At 50.2% G+C, this 21,930-nt stretch overlaps 1 protein-coding gene across 2 annotated transcripts; it reads right to left on the bottom strand.

Annotated features, from left to right (window-relative positions):
- Positions 1-742: 742 nt before the first annotated feature.
- Positions 743-18,980, bottom strand: GNB3 (guanine nucleotide binding protein (G protein), beta polypeptide 3). 2 transcript variants are annotated; one of them, XM_015418805.1, is made up of 9 exons: positions 18,924-18,980; positions 12,151-12,189; positions 11,360-11,466; positions 9,347-9,410; positions 7,744-7,906; positions 6,681-6,747; positions 4,534-4,735; positions 2,666-2,882; positions 743-849 (listed from the first exon to the last, which is right to left on the bottom strand). In XM_015418805.1, exons 1-9 carry the CDS (start codon positions 18,978-18,980, stop codon positions 743-745), a joined length of 1,023 nt encoding a protein of 340 aa, XP_015274291.1. The 2 variants fall into 2 exon arrangements, with proteins under 2 accessions (XP_015274291.1, XP_015274292.1); XM_015418806.1 differs by lacking the exon at positions 12,151-12,189.
- Between the last annotated feature and the right edge of the window lie 2,950 nt (positions 18,981-21,930).

Below are 21,930 nucleotides of genomic sequence, written 5' to 3'. Positions count from 1 at the left end.
GGGAACCTAAAGGGCGACAGGTAGGGGAAAACACACAGTACATTGTGGGTGAGAACTGGAGGGAGGTGGGGAAAGATGGGGGCGGGGGGGGGGCTACAGACAGACAATAAATAGGATTACATTTTTAAAATTCCCCAACTGGGGGGCCCCCCCAAACTCACCCTCTTAACAATGCATAGATTAAAGCAGTGAACTAACTTACTCTTCATTCTCTGAACTGCAATAAAAGTGAATAAAGATCAGTGCAGCGTCCTGTGTGTGACAGATTGAGCTCTTTCCCCTGTGTCTGGGATTTTCTGGGTAAAATCTGCACCCTTAAATGTCGAGGGTAGGAGGAAACCCTGGGCGGAGGGGGAGGTGGTCTCAAGCATCCTATCGGAGCGCCCCTGCGGAGGAAGCGATCAGGATGTCGGAGAGGGGCTTCTGTGCCTTCCGGTGAAGGAGGAGTGAGCAGGGTGGCCGCCTCTCCATTGAAGCAGTCCCGTTCTGGGGGGTGGGGACCAGGGCCTGCGACCTCTTGCGGCAAGACCAGAGCTTTGAGGAGAGGGGGATGGAATAGGAAGAGGGACTGGGGAAGCTTGCCTGGTGTGGGCTTTTTGCCTGAGCGTCTCCTTTTTTAAGCAGTGGAAGTGTCTTGTGGATCGGTTAAGTCTGCACAGAACAAGCAGAAATGCCCGTGGTACCCGGTAAAGGATGCACCTGCCGGGGGCTCCCTGCGGCCTCCTCTCCCTCTGCGCCGCCGTCAGTTCCAGACTTTCAGGAAGCTGTCCCAGGATCCGGTAGCAACCGCCATGCCATCTTCGGTTACCCCCAAACAGCTCACTCGGTTGTCATGGCCGGACAGGATTCCTGCGTAAGGAAAGGAAAGGAAAAGGGGCTAGCTGTTTTCCTTAACGAACCCGCCAGCAATCAAGGAAGCTAGCGTAATAATGTGTAAATTTGGGGGTCCCCCACCTTTTTGAGTCTGCAGGCACCTTTAGAATCGTGGCAACTACAAAATGGCTGCCCCAGGAGGTGGAGCCAACTACAAAATGGCTGCCCCGGGAGGCGGAGCCAACCACGAAACATCAAGGAGGGAGGTTATGCATAACTGTAGTGGTAACTTTTCAACGTTTCAGGCAGAATGTGGATTCTGAACCACCAGTTGATAATAGAAGTAGCTGAAATGTCTCTCCTCATGCCTCATGAGGCAAGATGTTATCAAAACAAAAGGTCAGCCGACATCCCTCACGGTGAGGCTAGATCCTTTTCTCCGGGCATCTGCTTCTATACGTGTGAGGAGGTTTTTCTGTCATGTGAAGTAATATTCAGCCGTGAAATGGCTCCCCCTGAGGCAGTTTGAAATACAACATCCATCTAGTATATTTTATACATCCCTTCCTCCAAGCAGCTCAGGGATGGTGTTAGTGGTTTTTCTCCCTTTTATCCTCACAATAACCCTGTAGCAGTAGAAAAGAGCAAGAGTCCAGTAGCCCCTTAAAGACTAACAAGATTTGTGGCAGGGGAGGAGATTTCGTGAGTCGCTGCTCACTTATTCAGGTACAGCTAGAATGTACCGGAATAAGTGAGTTGTGCCTCACGAAAGCCCTTGCCACAAATTTTGTTAGTCTTTAAGGGGCTACTGGCTCTTTTCTACTGCTACAGACTGACTAACGTGGTGACCCGTCTTGATCAATAACCCTGTAAGGTGGGTTAAGGCTAAGAGAGGGTGAGTTCTCAGGGTCACATGGTGAGTTTTATGGCTCAGTCAGGGATCTGAAACTGTGGCTTTCAACTGCTAGTCTGACATTCTAACCACCACACCATGCTGTAGTGTTTTTTTTAATGAGGTAGAACTTTCTTTTGAGGTTGTGAAGTTCTTGGTGGTGGGCGGAATGTGCCTTCAAGGCAAAAGTTTTTAAGGCAAGAGACTTTCAGAGCTCGTTGGCCATTTGCCTGTCTTGGCATCGCAACCTTGGACTTCCTTGGTGGTCTCCCATCCAAGTACTAACCAGGGCTGACCCTGCTGAGCTTCTGAGAAGATTGGGCCGGCCGGGGCCATCCAGGTCAAGGCAAGAGACGAACAGAGGTGGTTTTGCCACCGTCTGCCTCTGCATAGCAACCCTGGACTTCCTTGGTTCCAAGTACTGGCCGAGGTCAACCCTGCTTAGCCTCTAAAATCTGACCATTTGGGCCTCCTAGGTTAGGACTGGAGCTGCGGTGGCTCAAGTGGTTAAGACGCTGAACTGCAGGCTGTGGAAGGTTGGTAGTTCAGCAGTTCGAGACCCGAGTGTGCCGCATGATGGAGTGAGCTCCCGTCTCTGGTTCCAGCTCCTGCCAACCTAGCAGTTCAAAAGCAAGAAATTGCAAGTAGATAAATAGGTACCGCTTCGGTGGGAAGGGAACAGCATTCCGTGTGCCTTGGTGTTTAGTCATGCCGGCCACATGACCACGGAAACGTCTTCGGACAGCGCCGGCTCTTCAGCTTTGAGACGGAGATGAGCACCGCAACCCTAGAGTCGGATTCGACCGGCTTTCGAGCAAGGGAACCTTTATTTTACCTTTAGGTTAGGGCTAAGCTGCACCTTCCTCAGCAGTGTGTACAGGAGAGCTTCCAAAGCTGACCACAGGGTGCCCGAAGGGCTGCAGCAGGCAAGACTGGCACGGCGGGGCTTCCCTCACTCACCCACACGCTCGGCTTTGAGGGTGTCCCAGATGTTGCAGTTGAAGTCGTCATAGCCAGCCATCAGGAGGCGCCCGCTGCGGGAGAACGAGACGGAGGTGATTCCGCAGATGATGCTCTCGTGGGAGTAAACGAGGAGCTGCTGGTCGGCCCGGATGTCGAAGAGGCGGCAAGTGGCGTCGTCCGAGCCGGTGCAGATGGCATGGCCGTTGGGGAAGAACTGAGCAGAATCAGATAGAAATGGTCACTTCACGCCCTCGGGTCCTCCTCCCAACTGTTTCAGCCCCAGTGTTTATTTCTGGCCTTGAGGGGTGGTTGAGGAATGTGCCATCAAGACACAAGGCAATCCCATAGAGTTTCTGTTGTGTACGAAGCCTAACCTCCTCAGACCCAGCTTGGAGTCAAAGAACAACAGACTGCTAGGATCCTGGGACAAGCCTATCACCCAGGAGTGCCTCTGTAAATAACCTATCATGGGTAGTGGGTGTGTGTGGGGTGGGGTGTTGGGTGCGAATTTAAGCAGGGATCCGGTCCTGCTATTTTGTCTTTAATTTGAGCTGTTATCACAATAAAGCCTGAGCTGATCACTAAGACGTGTCGAACCTATTGAGATATATGTCAGAGTAATAGAGGTAGCAAGCAGTTACTATAGATCAGTTTGATCTGTTTGTCAGACCTAGCGGTCATGCTAGTAATCATGTAATTACAGCCAGGTGTTTTCTAGCAGGTGTTGCTCTTTCAGGTCTTGTTAGAGCTAGTGATTACATCACCTTGTTAGAGATTGGCTGGGGGTTAGCATAATAGCTATCAGCTTAGTAAGCTGGAGGGGACTCAGTTCTCATAGACTAAGGCACGACATGCTGTTCAATAGCCTGTAAATATCTCTGTATATATTCACCTTTATAACTATATAAACTCTCTGTGCACCTTCATAACTGGTCAGTCTCCCGCTTCTTATTTACAACACCCAATATATATTTCAGTTTCCCAGGCAAGAGATGAACAGAGGGGGCTGGCCATCACCTGCCTCTGCAACAGCAACTCTAGACTTCCTCAGTGGTCTCCCATTCAAGTATTGACCAGAGCTGACCCCGCTTAGCTTCCGAAATCTGCCAAGATTGGGCCATCCAGGTCAGGGATGGCGTTGAGTCCCCTCCCCTCCCCCCAGTGGTGCACTTCAGTCACATTATACTCTTGACCAGGGGTGGCCAAACTTGCTTAACGTAACAGCCACACAGGATAAATCTCAGAAGTTTGAGAGCCACAACAATGTGGGCTCCTTCTGCACTGAATCCAGTGACCCCGCTTGTATCTATCTGTGGAGATGGTGGGATGGGATGGGAAAACATTGTTGAATGTCGATTCTGTGCTTTGCATTTGAAGTATGCATTGCCCACTAAAGCAGGGGTGTCGAACTCATTTGTTACGAGGGCCGGATCAGACATAAATGTCACTTTGTTGGGCCGGGCCACGCGTGTAACACAAAGTACTCTCAAGTACTTTGTGTTACGTTTTATGGCACGCATGGCCCGGCCCGACAAGTGACATTTATGTCAGATCTGGCCCTCGTAACAAATGAGTTCGACACCCCTGCTTTAGTGGGCAATGCATACTTCAAATGCAAAGCACAGAATCGACATTCAACAATGTTTTCCCATCCCATCCCACCATCTCCACAGATAGATACAAGCGGGGTCACTGGATTCAGTGCAGAAGGAGCCCACATTGTGCTGATTACGACTTGTATTGGGAGGGAGGGGGTTCCCCTTTGGAATCAGGGCCCTGGACCCCTGCCTCTAAGTTCTGGCCCTGCTGCCGCCACGGGTCCCTCACCTCAGACGACGGTCCCTGGCCCCCACAAAGATACCTACATTGATGGCATTGATATCCGACTCGTGCCCGATGAGTGTCTGACGACAAGCTCCGTCCCGGATATCCCACAGCTTGGCAGAGGCATCGCAGGCTCCAGAGATAAACAGGTTGAAGTCTGGAGAGACGGCCAGACTCATGCAGTCTCCAGTGTGACCGATGAAGGTGGTCTTCTGCATGCCCGTTTCAATGTCCCAGAGGATACTGCAGTCAACAGGCATAGTGTTAAACAGGCATAGTGCCTCAAAGTTCTGGCCCTGCTGCCACCACGGGTCCCTCATCTCAGACGACGGTCCCTGGCCCCCCCAAAGATGCAGTATATCCCCTTGGGGCTTCCATCACAGCAGGCCCCACTACTTTTATTATTTAATTCACCTGTCCCCCGTCTTTCTCCCCAGAGAGGCTTAACTCATTCTCCCCTCTTTCATAGTATCCTCCCAACAACCCTGTGAGGTAGGTTAGCCCGAGGGAGCATGACTGGCCCAAAGTTGCCCAGCAAGCTTCCATGGCAAGAGTGGGCATCTGAACGTGGGTCTCCGAGACACTAGCCCAACCCTCTTAGCCGCAATGCCACACTGGATCTCTGTGCCAGCTAGAACTTGCCGAACTCCAGGCAGGGTCCAGAGATCACCCAGAATTACCCCTGATCTCCAGATGACACAGATCAGATCAGCAGGAGGAAACGGCTGCTTCGGAGGGTGGGCTCCATGGAATCCTATCCCTCATGAGGTCCATACCCTCCCCATACTCGTCCCTTCCCGGGCTCTACCTCCAAATCTGCAGGAATTTCCAAACCGAAGGTGGGCAACCCTAGGCCTAGAGTGTCACCTTGATACGGTGATGTCACTTCCCTTTTGCGATGGATGTGATGCATACCAACACACAGGGGTCATTTCCTGCAGGAGCGCACAGGAGCGGAGCTCCGGCATCCAAAACAGTCCAGTGGCACCTTTAAGACCAAGTTTTATTCAGGTACAAGCTCTCCCTCCTCTGCGAGTACAGATCTGCATGTTCTCTCCCCTCCCAATAGCTAGCAATCCAAAAGAGTCCAGTGGAGCCTGAGCGGTGGGTGTTGCCTTCTGACACACTCCCGGTGATGTCAGGGGGTGTGGCCTATGCAACCAGGTTGTGCTAATGAGTTATGCTAATGAGCTCCTGCACCTCTTTTTCTACGAAATGACCCCTGCCAACACACACCCCATCCCCCCCCACACACACACTAACATAGGGTTGCCAGCTCTGGGTTGGGAAATACCTGGAAATTTGGGGGGTGGAGCCTGTGAAGGGCGGGGCTTGGGGAGGGGAGGGGCTTCAGTGGGGCATCATGCCATTGAGCCCCCCTTCCACAGCCGCCATTTTCTCCAGGTGAGTGATCTCTCTCGCCTGGAGATCCGTTGTAATCCCAGGAGATCTCCAGCTACCGCCTGGCACCAGCAGGGGATAGGGGTGATCACTGGGAGGCCCCTCAGCTGGCTGGAGCCATTCACAGCACGTTGGAAGGTTCTTGAGAATGCTAGCAGATTCCAAGCCAAGCATCCCTTTGGGGGGGGGGCAGATCTTTCTGAACGAGCCCTCCCTGCAGACAGAAAAGTGATGCCTCCTCCTGGGCTCTTCTAAGCCCCACCGCTCAGAGGAAAGCCAGACTGGTTCTTGCTTTAGGGGAGAAGCAAATGGGCACCAGGAAACACACTGAGGGGCGCCATGCCACCCACGGGCATACCATTAGGGAATCGCTCTCCTAGTGTCTTTCACAGGATGATTCCTGCTTAGGGTTGCCTGATCATTTCCAGAGTCTCTGGCTCTGGCGGCTGTGCTTCCCTTTTCATTTAAAGGGACTCTTTTCCTTTGCAAATGCAGATTCTGGGACTACTTTGTCGGAGAGGATGAGAAGCGTCATAAAGGTGCCACTGGTTTGGGGGAGGGCAGGGACGTCATCAGGGTTTAATGCCGTAAAGAGTCCACGTCCCAAAGAAGTCTTTGTCTCCAGGCGAAGCTCTCTCTGAAATCTGGAGATTAGTTGTAGTTCTGGGTGATCTCTAAGCCTACCTGCGGGTTGGAACCCTACTGGTGGATCTGGCTACCTGCTTTATACACATGCTGCTCCAAGTGGAACAGATCTCATGAGACAGAGAGAGAGAGACTGACTCACCATGTGGTGTCCCCAGAGCTGGTCACAATGGTGTTGTCATCCAGGAATCGGCAGCAAGAAAGATAACCTGCAGGACAGAGGGAAGAGAGCTGAGGGTGAGAAACAGGCTTCTGAAGAACAGCTGAGCCATGGATGAGCTTCTACATGATAAAGGTGACATCGGGCTCCCCTACTCTGCCTAGTATCATCTATTGTTAAGTGCGGTTGGTCCACTTGCTCAGGTCTTGGTTTAAATCGAGCAGTCGTAAAGATAATAATTCAGGGACTTACGAATTGTCTTCTACCGCCATCTTGCTTTGGTAGGTTTTATTAATTGTATTGTGCTTGTCACTGTTTAAACTAACCTATATTATTTGTCTATAATTATTGCTGTAATCCGCCCTGAGCCCTGCTGTGCAGCGGAGGATGGACTAGAAAACTGATAAAATAAATTTTAAAACTTCAAATCAGATTCCAGTCGAGACTCTGGCTCAGATTATGCCGGGGCATTCCGCTTCGTATTGCGTTGCGATGTGCAGTTTTATTTGACAGACTTTTTACAAAGCTACTGAGAGCCAGGGTGGAGTAGTGATCAGATTGTCGGATTAAGATCTCGGAGGCACAAATTCAGATTTCTCACTTTTCCATAGAAGCTTACTGGGTGACCTTGGGCCAGTCACACCCTCTCAGCCTAACCCACCTCACAGGGTTGTTGTGAGGATAAAAATGGAGAAGAGGAGAATGATTTAAGCCACTTTGAGTCCCCAGTGGGAACAAAGGCAGGGTATAAATGAACGTTTTATTGTTCTCATGATTTCGTTAACTTTTTTTCCAATATCTGCCATTTCCATGAACACAGAAATGGTATGCACATTTCTTAAGCAAACAAACTGTCCCCATGCTTTTGAGAATATCTGGATAATGCTAAGGACTAGAAACTTGCCTTTTTTTTTTTTTTACAAATGCACGTGGAAAGTCTCAGGGAGCTGCATTCTGCACCCATCTTACATCTTATCTGCCGTGCTTGCATGAGATGGGGGTGACCCCACAGATGGTTCAGACTCAGGGGCGTGAAGTCACTAACCTGAGTGGGCTGAGAGCTCCCGGCTTACTTTCACAGTCCCTTCGCGACTCTTGAGGTTGTAGATGGAGCACACGTTGTCGAGACCTCCGCAGGCCACAAAATTCCCGGATGGGGCATAGGCACAGGTCATGACCCAGGAGGAGCGGAGAGGGATGGCATGAACCTGGGGGGGAGAGAGAAGAGAGGATGCACATCTAAAGCGAGTCTGGGATTCCCTCTCGGGACCTTTAGGCTGGCGTTGCCAACTCTGGGGATGGAACTTCTTGGAGATTTCAGGGGTAGAATAAGGTTGCCAGGCCCAGGTTGGGAAATTTGAGGAGATTTTGGAGATGGAGCCCAGGGAGGGTACCTACCTATTTCCTTCCCGGTGTCCTCTTGCTTCTTCCCGAAAGCATCCCTTTCCACAAAGCAAAGAATCAAGTCCTGGCTCTCTTCCACCACACCAGAGCACGAGGTGCTTCAGAAACTGGCCTACCATCAGCCCTGGCTGACTGGGCAAACGCCTGCACCCATTTTTCATCCCCTCTGCTCACAGTGGAGCAGTGGGGGGGGGGGAATGATATCACTAAAATGAGGTCGCTAAGTTACTGTGGGTACACAAAACAAAAAAGTCTTCACCTGCTGATACAAGACAACAATAGAGGGAGAAAGATGAACTTCCCTGGGGAGGGAGTTCCAAAGTTTTGGTGCCACAACCGAGAAAGTTCTGTCTTGATGCCACAACTGAGAAAGTCCTGTCTTGGTGCCACAACCGAGAAAGTCCTGTCTTGGTGCCACAGCCGAGAAAGTCCTGTCTTGGTGCCACAACCGAGAAAGTCCTGTCTTGGTGCCACAACTGAGAAAGCCCTGTCTAGCCTCAGATGGCTGGGAGCCTCCAAAGGTGACCTGAGTGGATGGGTAGGTTCATTTATGAGAAGGAAATATTTCAGATATAGTGGCCCCAAGCCACAGGGGGCTATAAAGGTCAATATCAACTTAGAACCTTCTAGCACAGAGGTGTCAAACATATGGCCTGCACATCGGAACTGGCTCATTCAGGGCTCTTATCCGGTCCACGAGCAACTGGTCATTACCTTTATTGTCAGATGACAGAGGCTGTGCCTTATGTCCCTGTATGTGCAAGGGCTAATGAGTGATGGGTGGTGGAAGTGGGAGGGTGGGCATCAGGGAGATACGGTAAGGCTGCGGTCACACACACTAAATAATCCACTTTCAATGCACTTTCCAACTGGCTTTTACTGTGTGAGTTGTCAAAATCCAGTTGGAAAGTGCATTGAAAGTGGATTATTTAGTGTGTGTGACCGCAGCCCAAGAATGTTAATGTTTTAAGCATGTTTGTATTTTGGCTAGAAAAATAATATTTTTAATTGGGTTTGCCTTAGTCCTTTAGGAGGCTTCTGTCTGTGGTATGTATGTTTATGGTACGAGGGTCTCATTTATGTCAGATCTGGCCCTCGTAACAAATGAGTTTGACACCTCTCTCCTAGCATTTCAAAGAACTTCCCAAAGTTTATCAGTGGACCCTGGGCAGCCATTTTGTGACAGGTCTCCTCCAGAGCCCACTCCCCATTCCCAGAAGCATCCATAATGAATTCAACATTACCTTGTTGGTTGTGTATGTGTCCCACACAATGAGTTTCCCATCTTGTGAGGCACTGACCAGGAGCCTGAGGGAGACGACCGGAACGGTATTAGTATAGCTGCACAGATGGACACCTCTCAAAGCAGAACGCCCTGCCCTCATCCCACCCCGCTGCCTTCCCTCAGCGATTATCACACCAGGCGTTTCAGTTGACAGATTAGTCACCCCCTTTTCCTGCCTCAGTTTCAGTACATACAATCAAGTGGACACAGAAAGGCAGAAATGTAGATTCCTTTTTCTGCTGCTTTTTTGAGAGCCAGTTTGGTGTAGTGGTTAAGTGTGCGGACTCTAATCTGGGAGAACCGGGTTTGATTCCACACTCCTCCACTTGCACCTGCTGATGTGACCTTGGGTCAGTCACAAGCTCTGGCACAGCTGTCCTTGAAAAAGAGCAGTTTCTGTCTAGAGCTCTCTCAGCCCCACCCACCTCACAGGGTGTCTGTTGTGGGGAGGGGAAGGGAAAGGAGTTTGTAAGACGCTCTGAGACTCCAAGTGAAGGGTGGGGTATAAATCCAATCTCTTCTCTTCTTCTTCTTCTTCTTCTTTTACCTCACAGGGTGTCTGTTGTGGGGAGGGGAAGGGAAAGGAGTTTGTAAGCTGCTTTGAGGCTCCTTTGGGTAGTGAAGGGCGGGGTATAAATCCAATCTCCTCTTCTTCTTCTTTTATCTCACAGGGTGTCTGTTGTGGGGAGGGGAAGGGAAAGGAGTTTGTAAGCCGCTCTGAGACTCCAAGTGAAGGGCGGGGTATAAATCCAATCTCTTCTCTCTTCTTCTTCTTCTTCTTCTTCTTTTCAACGTACTCCTGTGATTTAGAATCTTGGATCCACCCATTATTATTAATATAATTATTCAGGGTCATCAGGGTACAGAGGGCTGGATCCCACAGAAGATTTCCAGTGACAGAAGTAGCATTGCCAATGCTGAGTTAAGAAACTCCTGGAGATTTGGGGAGTGGAGCCCGGGGATCCAAGCCAGAGCGCTTTACAGGCCAGGTCCACAAAAGGCGGCAGGTCTGTGCAACTGGGAGTTTACAGTCTACATGTTGATAGTGGAATGGAAGAGTGGGAGAGGGGAGGGTATGCCTAGGCAATGTTCCCTCTAAGCTGTGGAGTCTTGTGAGCAAAAATTCTGCTTCGTGAGCTACTGGCATTAAAGTTGTGAGCAAGCAATGTGGCTAATGCATAAATTAATTTGCTCTGGAGTCATCCTTCCTGAGCTAAGACAAAGATGTGTGAGCTGGAGGCTAAAAAACTGTGAGCTAGCTCACACTAACTCATCTTAGAGGGAACACTGGTCATGAATACAGAGCAATGCACGAAACATACTAAGACATTGGGCGATTCTGCATTGGCTTTTCCCTCTGTTGTTTTAGCAAACGACATTGGAAACAGAAATTCCCCTCTGCGTTGCATGCCGCTTTCGCTTTCTTTGATCATTGGATTTTATGGTACCCACTACTACACTGCGTGCCACTTTCGTTTCCTTTGGCCATCGGGTTTTATGGTACCTTCTGCATAGATTTATGGCCGTTCAGGGGTGACTCTGCAGTCAGTACGGTGTTGCCCCGGGGTATCTGAATGTGGCTTTGAGCTGCACCTTTGGTAAAACAACAGAGGGAAAAGCCAATGCAGAATCGCTCATTGTTTCCCTTACAGATAAGGACAAAGCCGTTAAGGTTAAGGCTTCTGAGGAAATCTGAGTTTCAAAAGCAGGGTTGGAAGGGTTTTTTACTTATTTTTGCTGCAAATGAAAATCCACCTGCACCCACGCAACCACATACTGAACAACTTAGCACACTAAATGATCACCAGCTGACTAGGATGTTTACCTTCTCATTTTATCCCCCCCCCTCCCCCCCGCCACGATTTCACTGCCACCCATTGGTAAATCAGGATTGTACTAAAGGCACTAGGCACTGGCCTGGTTTAGAATCCCAAGGGGCCAGCAAAAGAAGAAAAGGGACGTGATTGCATACTTGGAATCTGTGGCCCAGTGACAAGCGTAGATCTTGGCCAGGTGCCCACGCAGGGTCCGCCGTGTGCGCATCTGTACGCGCCCAATCACATCTACCCCTGAGCAAAGCTGCAAAGAGAGAAATGTATTTAGCTCCAAGGAAGAACGACTTGGAGAGCGGGACCTCTCTCTCTCTCTCTCTCTCTCATTGGTGTACAGTAAAGGCCAGGAGTTGTGTCCTCTCATTTCTCAGGAGACTTTGTCTGTTTCCCTCAGATTCACACACACACACACACACACTCTCCTCTTGTAAGTGATGCCAGGTGTGTTTTTTCGTACACACTCTGTCACATGAACACATGAAGCAGCCTTACACTGAATCAAACCTTTGGTCCATCAAGGTTAGTATTTAGGGTTGCCATCTTTGGGTTAGGAAATACCTGGAGATTTTTGGGGTGGGGGGAGGGACGGGACCTTGGCAGGGTATAATGCCACAGAGGCCACCTTTCGCAGTGGCCATTTTCTACATGCAAACTGATCCTGGTTGTCTGGAGATCAATTGCAATAGCGGAAGATCTCCAGGTACCACCTGGAGGTTGGCAATGCCTATCAGTATTGTCTACTCTGACTGGCAGCAGTTCTCCAGCGTCTCAGTCAGAGATCTTTTACATCACCTACTACCTGGTCCTTTCAACTGGAGATGCTGGGTATTGAACCTGGGACCTTCTGCACGGCAAGCAGAGGCTCTTCCTCTGAACCATGGCCTCTGCCTCACAAAGTATGAAGTAACCGTGTACTACCAGTCCCTTTTACCTCAGCAAATGTAGTGTCAGCAACAGCTTTCCGAGCTTCCTGTAAAGAAAGAAAGAGAAACAGTGGGAGTTAAATGGTAGGAAGATGAATGGAGGTTTCCTGCAATTTTGGGATAAACTGAGTCCAAATATTGCCCTCTGATCAACATTCTCTTTGCCTCAGTCAGAGACAGATCTGTCCGGCAAGGAGCTGCCTATGACATGCCAGGAAGGGTTCTTCCCTTTTTAGCCTCACAACCACCTTGTATGGTAGGCTAGGTCAAAAGGCTGTAAGTTGTCCCAAATTGTCTAATAAGCTTCAAAACTGAGTGAAGATTTGAACCTGAAGCCCCCTTAGGTCTGGGGAACTCAGAGGGGGTAATAATAATAATAATAATAATAATAATAATAATAATAATAATAATAATAATAATAATTGTATGGCATTGTGTGTAGAATAGCCAGAAGATCCTGAGATTGCCTGACAGCCACAAGTTCTAGCTCTTAGCATTCTGCTAGTGGTGAGCTAGACCTGTTTTTAGGAGCTGAGAGAGCTCTGAAAGAACCGTGACTGGCCCAAGGTCACCCAGCTGACTTCATGTCTAGAAGTCGCTCTGAGACTCCTTTGGGTAGTGAAGGGCGGGGTATAAATCCAATCTCTTCTTCTCTTCTCCAGAGTCCGTCACTTTGAACCGCTACACCAAATTGGCTCCATAATCATTATTGCATGGCATTGTGTGTGGTATAGCCAGGAGATCCAAAGATTGTCTGTCAGGCTGAAGTTCTAGATCTTTTCACGTTACGTACCACTAGGTGGTGAGCTAGACTTATTTTTGGGGGGCTGAAAGAGCGGTGACTGACCCAAGGCAAGCTAGACTTGTTTTTAGGGGCTGAGAGAGCTCTGAGAGAACTTGTGACTGACCCAAGGTCACCCAGCTGGCTTCAAGCGGAGGAGTGCGGAATCGAACCCAGTTCTCCAGATTAGAGTCCATTGCTCTTAACCACTACACCTTGCTGGGTCTCAGAGGGGGTCACGCAAAAGACAGTTGAAAATTCTTGAAATAAAAACAAACTAAGAAGAAGAGAGTGGATTTATACCCCACCCTTCACTACCCAAAGGTGTCTCAGAGCAGCTTACAAACTCCTTTCCCTTCCCCTCCCCACAACAGACACTCTGTGAGCAGTGTTCCCTCTAAGCTGAGTTACTGTGAGCTAGCTCACAGTTTTTTAGCCTCTGACTCACACTTTTTTGTCTTAGGAAGGATGGCTCCAGAGCAAACTAATTTATGCAGTAGCAAAATCGCGTGCTCACCACTTTAATGCCAGTAGCTCACAAAGTAGAATTCTTGCTCACAAGACTCCACAGCTCACAGGGAGCATTGCCTGTGATGTAGGTGGGGCTGAGAGAGCTCTTGACAGAAACTGCTCTTTTTCAAGAACAGCTCTTATCAGAACTACGGCTTGCCCAAGGTCATCCAGCCAGGTGCAAGTGGAGGAGTGGGGAATCAAACCCGGTTCTCCCAGATTAGAGTCCGCAAACTTAACCATTACACCAAACTGGCTAACATTTGCATAAAAACAAAGTTTGAGTCCAGTGGCCCCTTTAAGATCAACAAAGTTTAATTCTGTGGATAAGCTTTCGTGCATGCACACAAAAGTGTATACCCGGATTCAACCTTTAAATAAAATAAAGATATCCGGCTGTCCTCCACCAGAGCCGGGGCTTTCTCGGCCCTGGCTCCGACCTGGTGGAACTCTCTGTGATATATCTTCCAGGGCCCTGGGGGGCTTAATGCAATCCCGCAGGGCCTCTAAGGCAGAGTTGTTCTGCCAGGCTTTTGATTTAGGGCAATAATGGTTGCATCATAGCTGGCACTCTCCTTTTTGTCTCCCCCCCCCCCCGTCTTCGCTTCAGCCCTCTCCTCACCTGCCCGTGAGACAGCAACGCAGCCCAGAGCAGGGTAACAAAGGAATGTGTGATGCCATCTGAGATAACGTAGCCGATGATTGGTTTTTGCTTTTAACCTTGTTTTTAACGGTTGTACATCGCCTAGAGCCTTACCTTGTAGGGAATAGGTGGCTCGTAGATTGAATATATAAATAAACAATAATAACCAAACTTTGTTCCGCTGCTTCAGACCAACACGGCTACCCACCTAAATCTATTTGCAGAAAGAGTCAGTTCATTATGTTAACACGTCGAAAAACAAACGGAAGAATGACCACATCCTGGTCCATCATCCCAGTGCCTTGGCATTGATTGGTCTGAACACTGGAAGGCCGGAGCAGGTTGGCGTCTTGTGGATCCACCGGGCAGAATGCTGCCTGAGGGGTCCCCACCTCCCAAGCAGAAGGGGCAGAGAGTCAGTGCTGGGCCCTCTGGATGTGTGGCATCAACGAACTCTGCTAGCACGCCCACGGAATTCAATCCCTGCCCTTCCCTCCGAATTGGAAAATGGCTTTTTAAATTATTATTTATTTTTTATTAATTGGTACAATTGTCACAGTAACATCACGAACATTTTCCAATTGTGTTTACAAAGTTATAACATATTGATTAAATCGCATTGCATATCTCATTACAATGTAAAGCATATAACCGCATTAAATCTTTGTATCATAACTTGGGTACTGGGCGGAAGTATGAAACTGTTTTAATAATCAGATAGAGGACATTCTAGTAACAGTCCGTAACCGATTCTGTGCAACACTAGGCTTTTATCAGAAGAGGGGTAAGAAAAAAATCATATGAACAATCAGAAAGGAAAGCCAAAGAAAAGAAAAGAAGAAAGAAAAAGAAGAGAGTAGGAAAAGAAGAAAAGGGGAAAAAATTGTTTTTATGAGATCTGATATCAATTAAGGTTATATCCATTTATGGCATTGGGACCATTCAGGTGAGAGAAAATGGCTTTTCAGAAGAGGAACCTTTTTCAGCAGGCTGAACGCCCACGGCTGAACTGAGGGGGTGATTCGTCAGCATTCCGTCTTCTGACCGCCTCTGTCCCTGTGCCTCTGGCATGGCCGAAACCATTGGTCACGTTTTGTCATACTGCAATCGATGGTCCTCATTAGGAGAACTTTGGATCTTGCTCACTCTGAGCAAATATCGTCTTGTCACTGAACTCCAGGTAGTTTCTTTTCTGCTGGCTGATGTTAACCCTGAGGGGACAGGAGCTGTGGCCAGATTTTTGTCTCCTATGGTATTCCCTGAGCCGCTCCTCTGCTGTGCATTAATGTGACAACTGGGAGGGTTTTTAATCTATGGCCCCCGGTCACATGGAGAATTTGCCATGCAAATGTCGGGCGGATTTTCGGGGCACGATCACACTGCAACATCTGGGAAGCGTAGCGCACCCGTGGCCAACCCGTGGCGTCCCGCGGAAGATGCGGAGTTAAAAAGTACCAAGGAAAGTGCACTAGTATCCGGAAAATGCATGGCACAGGCGGGCCTCTGATCGCAGGAGCGCTAGTATCCTGTGGCATCCGGCGCCTGTCCACGTCCCGTCGCAAACCAGATGTTTTTCGTAAGCACATGCGCACAAACACAAAACTGAAAGCAGTGCTGCCCCACGGAACTGCACATGCGCACAAACACGAAATGCTTGTGTGATCATGCCACACCACTTCTTTGCCACGCTGCAGCATTGCCGTGTGATCGCCAGCTAACAGCCTAAGCACGGAGACTCGGGGGACCGTGTGATCGGGCAACTGTGCTTTATTTTGCGCCGGGGCGAACTCCCACGCCTCCCCTCCACGTTATTTGGCCCATGTGACCGGGGCCTTTGAATGCTATTCTATTAGTGCTTTTAAATTTATTGTTTGTATTTTTGATGTGATCCATGTTTTAAATGTACTGTATTGTTCGGCCAGTTTGGTGCAGTGTGCGAACTCTAATCTGGCAGAACTGGGTTGGATTCCCCACTCCTCCACTTGCAGCTGCTGGATGGCCTTGGGCAAGCCATAGTTCTGACAAGAGCTGTCTTTGAAAGGGCAGTTCTCTCAGAGCTCTCTCAGCCCCGCCTACCTCATAGGGTGTTGTGGGGAGGGAAAGGAGATTGTAAACCGCTCTGAGACTCCAAGTGAAGGGCGGGGTATAAATCCAATCTCTTCTTCTTCTCAAGACCTCTGGTCAATGGAGCTTATTGTTAATAAAGGAAAGGAAAAGGAGCCTGGGAGATCCCTGAGGGAGACAGGTCTCCCCTCCCTCCGGCTGTAGGCCTGGCCAAAAGGGAAAGTTCACCTCACTCCCCACATACAAATGGGGTCTAAATCCACCTTCGCATCTGGTTCATCAAGCAGTTCTCTGCCCTCTGCACCTTTCAGTTCTTCACATTCCAAGGCTATATTTGCATTACCGTCTTTAGACCATCTTAGACAGCAAAACCTAAGGGCTAAACTGCAGGATATATTTGAGCCTTTGGCTTCACCTCTTTGGTCAGTCACACTCGTGAACGTCCCTTTAAGAGCCCGAGAACGAAGTTTCAGTCTGGTGACACCTTTAATGCCAACGAAATTTTATTCTGGGTATAAGCTTCCGTGCGCATTCAGACTTCTTCAACTTTAAAAGCCTGCAAAGCTAATTTCACTGAAGTCAGGTGGCACACGTGAAGGAGTGGACTCCTGCTGTCCTCCCCAGCCTTTCTCCCTGAGCCTAAAGAACCGCCCAATGGGAAATCATTTGCATAACTTTGCAGCTGACTGCTCAGATAACTATATATGCCGTTTCAAAGTTATGCAAATAATGTTGGGGGGGGGGTTAGGCTCATGAAAAGGGCTGGGGGGGAGCAGGAGCCCCCTCCTCTACCCAGGCTGCCCATCATCAGCAAAATCAGCTTCTTGGGACTTTAAAGTGACATTCTTGGAGCTGATGTGTGACTTTGATCAAAGTGGTGAAGGAAGAGCCAGGCCACAGCCACAGGGGCCAGAAAATGCGGGGGGGGGGAGCGTGGCTGTTTGCCCCGGAGGAAAATAACGTGCGGTTGCGCGATCAGACATCCCTTCGAGGTCCCGTGAAGGTCCCGTGGTTAGGGGGCAGGTGCCGATCACACAATGATCCTGCAGCGCGGCAAAGAAGCGGTGCAGCGCGATCACACCAGCAATCACTAGGCGCCGCTTCCGTGGCAAACGGGATGGAATTTTTTAAAAAACTGAAGTTTGTGCATACACATGACTGAGCAATCGTATCTGCACATCCAAAGGCGGGTGGTGGGCTTACCGGAGAGGGCGACAGACGCTTCTGGACCCCAACAGAGCTCCGAGGCATAGCCAATGGAGGGGGAGGCGGGCCCCCTCGTCACAGCCGCTCTAACCGCCTGCGCGACAGTGGCCATAGCGACCCTCCAGAGGCAGCAAGCCTGGCTGCAGTGGGAGGGGGCCTCTTTGTGCGCATGTGCCGTTGGGCGCTTGTGCGCATCCTGTGGAGACTTGGGGGGGAAAAACCCTGTTTGCTGCGGGACATGGGCGGGCGCCGGATGCCACGGGATTCCACCGGAAACACAATCAGGCGCCCGCTCTTGCCCTGTGGTTTCTGGAAACTAGTACCTCGGAGGTACTAGTTTTTTACCCCGCATCTTTGGCGGGAAGCCTCGGGTTCGGCACGGGAGCTCTACGCTTTCCAGATGTGGTGGTGTGATTGCGCCCGGAAAATCCGCCTATCTTCCGTCTCAGTAGCGTGGCTAATGTTCCGTGTGACCGCAGCCGCAGCTCGCAAATGTATTGTGTAGTTCAGCCCTTAGTCACATCCAAGAGCCATTAACAGCCATGGAGTGGGACTTCGCAATGGCCAGCTGAAATCCCCTTGACTTCAGTGGCTGCTACTCATTCCTTCTGGGTTGTGCGCCCAAATGGGTTGTATAGTTTTGCAAATGGAGCAAACCATCTGGAATGGACAGTTCACGGCTCCTTCGCCAAACGACAATTCCCAGAGTTCTTTGGGGGAAGCCAGGCCAGCTGGACTTGTGCGGTACCAAGTCAAGAAGTACTTTTCTCCCTTTCTCACAATACAAGAACTCGCGGGCACTCCATGAAATTGCTGAGCGGTCGGGTTAGAACAGATAAGAGGAAGTACTTCTTCACCCAAAGAGTGATTAACACACGGAATTCACTGCCACAGGAGGTGGTGGCGGCTACAAGCATGGACGGCTTCAAAAGGGAATTAGATAAGCATATGGAGCAGAGGTCCATCAGTGGCTATTAGCCACAAGTTATAGATAGGAATTCTCGGTGTCTGGGGCAAGGGATGCTCTGTATTCTTGGTGCTTGGGGGGGGGGGACAACAGTGGGAGGACTTCTAGTGTCCTGGCCCCACTCCTGATGACCTCCTGATGGCACCTGGTATTTTTGGCCACTATGTGACAAGAGTGTTGGACTAGTGTTGGACTAGATGGGCCATTGGCCTGATCCTGCATTGGCTTCTCTTATGTTCTTAAGTTTGGAGTGGAGTAATTGTCAGGTTCCACAGCAAGTAACTCTCCACACACGTTTCCTAAGAAGCGTTATGCTTTATTAGAGTACAAAACCAGTACCATATCCACAGGATTATTGTTAGGAATAACTATAGGGCGGGAACATCCATACATATAGCCGGACGAGGCGAATAGCTAAGCAAATGAACTTCGAGCGTGCACGCGGGAATATAGCCTGCACGCTCCGTCCTTAGCCATGCGGGCTCTTTCATTCCTCGCTTCCAAGGAACTCACCCGAGAAGAGGAGCTGCGGTGTCTAGCAAAGCAGGGCCTGGAGAGTGTTCGTGGAAAGGCCCGGTGCAGACAGCCCCTCCCTAACCCTCAAAATTACCTCAATCTGCTTCTTCAGCTGCTCCGCCTCCTGCTTCATCTGCTCTATTTCACCCATCTTGACAGACTATCTTGAGGCCTCCCACCTGTGGTCACCTGGGTCCTGCGGATGTCAAAAGAGAGAGGGGAGGGGGGCAGGGAGAGAGACGGGGTGGGGGGAGGTTCAGAAATACCATCTCTTGGTCCATCTAGCACATCTTTATCCCACCTTTGCTCCCAGGAGCTCAGGGCAGGGTCCAGGGCAAGTTCTCCCTCCCTCCTCCATTTTTTTATTCTCACAACAACCCTGTGAGATAGGTTAGGCCAGGGCTTTTTTTGTAGAAAAAGCCCCGCAGGAACTCATTAGCATAATAGGCCACACCCGACAGCAAAACTCATTAGCATATTATGCCACACCCTGATAGCACAGCTCATTAGCATGTTAGGCCACACCCCCATGCTTTTCCTTGGCTTCCCTGGGTGCCCCGCAGCTGCGGGGAGCCCGAGTAAGCCCCCCCTGGAAGGGAAGGCAGTTTAAATTGCCTTCCCTTGGCTTGCCCAGGCGCCCCACGACTGCAGGGAGCCTGGGCAAGCTGGCCCTTGGACAGGCCAGGGAAGGCACAGGGAGGCATTTAAATGCCTCCCCGATCCTTTCAGGGGGGCCCTGGCCTGCCCGCCTCGGAGTCACTGGGGGTGTGTGTTTTGCTCTCCAGGCCTTCCCTCTGTAGCCACACACACATGCAGAGGTTTTGGCTGTAGTGGGTGTGGCCAACTCCGAAGCCAGCCGGAACTCCGTTCCTGCCCAAAAATAGCCCTGGGTTAGGCTTGGGCTGCCATCTCCAGGTTGGGAAATTCCTGGAGATCTGAGGGCGGAGTCTGTGCAGGATGGGGTTTGGGAGGGAGAGGGGGACCTCAGGTGTCCCCAACGTGGTGCCCGTGGGCACTTTTCCTGGGGTCTGCCCAGCGTTTTTAGAAAGTTTCAGGTGGAGAGCCCTGTTTGGCCTGCAGTAGGAGTGCAAGATTCGCGTTCAGATTTCGCATCGTAAAGACCAAGAGGATTTCTGGACCAGAGTATTAGCCTTCAGGAGTCAACACTTCCTCGCACGCCCTGGTGTATCTGACAAAGGGAGCTGTGATTCTTTTCCTCTTCTTCTTTTTGGCTGTCGAGTCCAGCTGACCTCTGGTGACCCTTAGTGGGCTTGAAGGCAAGGTGGCTTGCCATCGCCTGCCTCTGCGTCCCGGCCCTGGTATCCCCTGGAGGTCTCCCATCCAAGTACTACTTGCCGGGGCCGGCCCCGCTTAGCTTCCGAGATCTGAGGAGATCGGTCTTGCCTGGGCTATATCCAGGTCAGGGCAGGAAGCGTTGATCCTTGAAAGCTTGGACCCTGGAAATCTCGTTGGTCTTTTAAGGCACCACTGGACCTAAATCTTGAACATCAATCCACAGCCCTTTCATTTGTCTCTAGGGTTGCCAATGGGTCTTGTGAGGGGAGGGGGAGAACCATCCCTCAAGTGATGCTCTGTCATCTTGGTGCTTGGGGGGGGGGTCAACAGTGGGAGGGCTTCTAATGTCCTGGCCCCACTGGTGGACCTCCTGATGGCACTGGTATTTCTGGCCACTGTGTGATACAGAGTGTTGGGCTGGATGGGCCTTTGGCCTGATCCAACATTGGCGTCTCTTCTGTTCTTATGTTCTATCCTTTAATAGAAGCTTGACGGGATATTATTTACCAGGTTATGGGGATTGCAAAAACCTCCTGGTGGAGCAGGGGGTTCTCCCAGTAGTGATCTCCAGACAAGAGACATTCAGACCCTGCTGAGGTCCCGCCCGCCCCCAGTCCCAGCCTCTATTGCTGGGCTCTTTTTGTAGCAGGAACTCCTTTGCATATTAGGCGACACACCCCTCATGTAGCCAATCCTCCAAGAGCTTACAGAGCTCTTCTCACAAGGGCTACTGTAAGCTCTTGGAGGATTGGCTACATTAGGGGTGTGTCACCTAATATGCAAATGAGTTCCTGCTACAAAAAGAGACCTGCTAGGCTGAGACCTCCCCAGACTCCACCACTCCCAGGCCCCACTTCCAAATCTCCAGGAATGTCCCAAGTCCAGAGTTCCCTCTAAGCTGAGTTAGTGTGAGCTAGCTCACAGTTATTTAGCCTCCGGCTCACAGATTTTTCTCTAAGTCCAGGAAGGAACGCTCCAGAGCAAACGAATTTATGCAGGAGCCAAATCGCTTGCCGACAACTTTAATGCCAGTAGCTCACAAAGTGGAATTTTTGCTCACAAGACTCCACAGTTTAGAGGGAACATTGGTCCCAACCCAGTGCTGGTAAGCCTGCCGGGTGATGTTATTTACCTCCCTGTCATGAAAAGCGTCTGTTACCCACTTCCACGTGATACAGGACATTTCCCTCCAGGCCTGTTTATGAACACTTTTTGACTCTTTCAGGCACTCCCCACCACCAACTGCTCTATAGATTGGTTTTCTTATTGCCATTAGGGTGGGACGAGCCGGTTCCCAGCCCTGCTTTTACAGCTTAAATGGACCAGTAGAGAAATCGCTAAACATCAAGGATACAGTGCGCCCTCTGGCGACTTTTGAGAAGTATGACTCAAGTACAGAATACACTTTCCCCCCATATTAACACCACATTCACGAAGATTAGAAATTAGTCTTGATTAGAGTTAGAGCGGCTCCTCCGTGGAACAGGCTTCCTCAGGAGGTGGTGGGCTCTCCTTCTTTGGAGGTTTTCAAGCAGAGGCTAGAGGGCCATCTGACAGCAATGCTGATTCTGTGAACTTAGGCAGATCAGGAGAGGGAGGCTGCAGGAAGGGTCGCATCAGTGCTTAGTTCTCGTGGCCCTTCTTACATGCCCAGTGAAATGTTGATCGCCACTTTGGGGTTCAAGCACAATTTTTTTTCCAGGCCAGTTTGGCCCGGGATCCTGGATGTTTTTTTGCCATCTTCTGGGCATGGAGCAGGGGTCACTGGGGTGCGGGGGAGGTATTTGTGAATTTCCTGCATTGTG

Source organism: Gekko japonicus, unplaced genomic scaffold (assembly GCF_001447785.1).
Source record: "Gekko japonicus isolate JY-2015 unplaced genomic scaffold, Gekko_japonicus_V1.1 scaffold1244, whole genome shotgun sequence".
In the NCBI taxonomy this organism is placed as follows: Eukaryota; Metazoa; Chordata; class Lepidosauria; order Squamata; family Gekkonidae; genus Gekko; species Gekko japonicus.
This window is presented reverse-complemented; position numbering and strand designations above follow the sequence as displayed.

Coding starts and splice junctions, on each gene's coding strand:
- GNB3 (XM_015418805.1), bottom strand. CDS start 18,980: ATGGGTGAAATAGAGCAGATGAAGCAGGAGGCGGAGCAGCTGAAGAAG. Junction 7,907..9,346: donor ACACATACACAACCAACAAG/GTAATGTTGAAT, acceptor TCTCCCCCCCAG/GTTCATGCCATCCCTCTCCG. Junction 6,748..7,743: donor GGAGCTCTCAGCCCACTCAG/GTTAGTGACTTC, acceptor TCTGTCCTGCAG/GTTATCTTTCTTGCTGCCGA.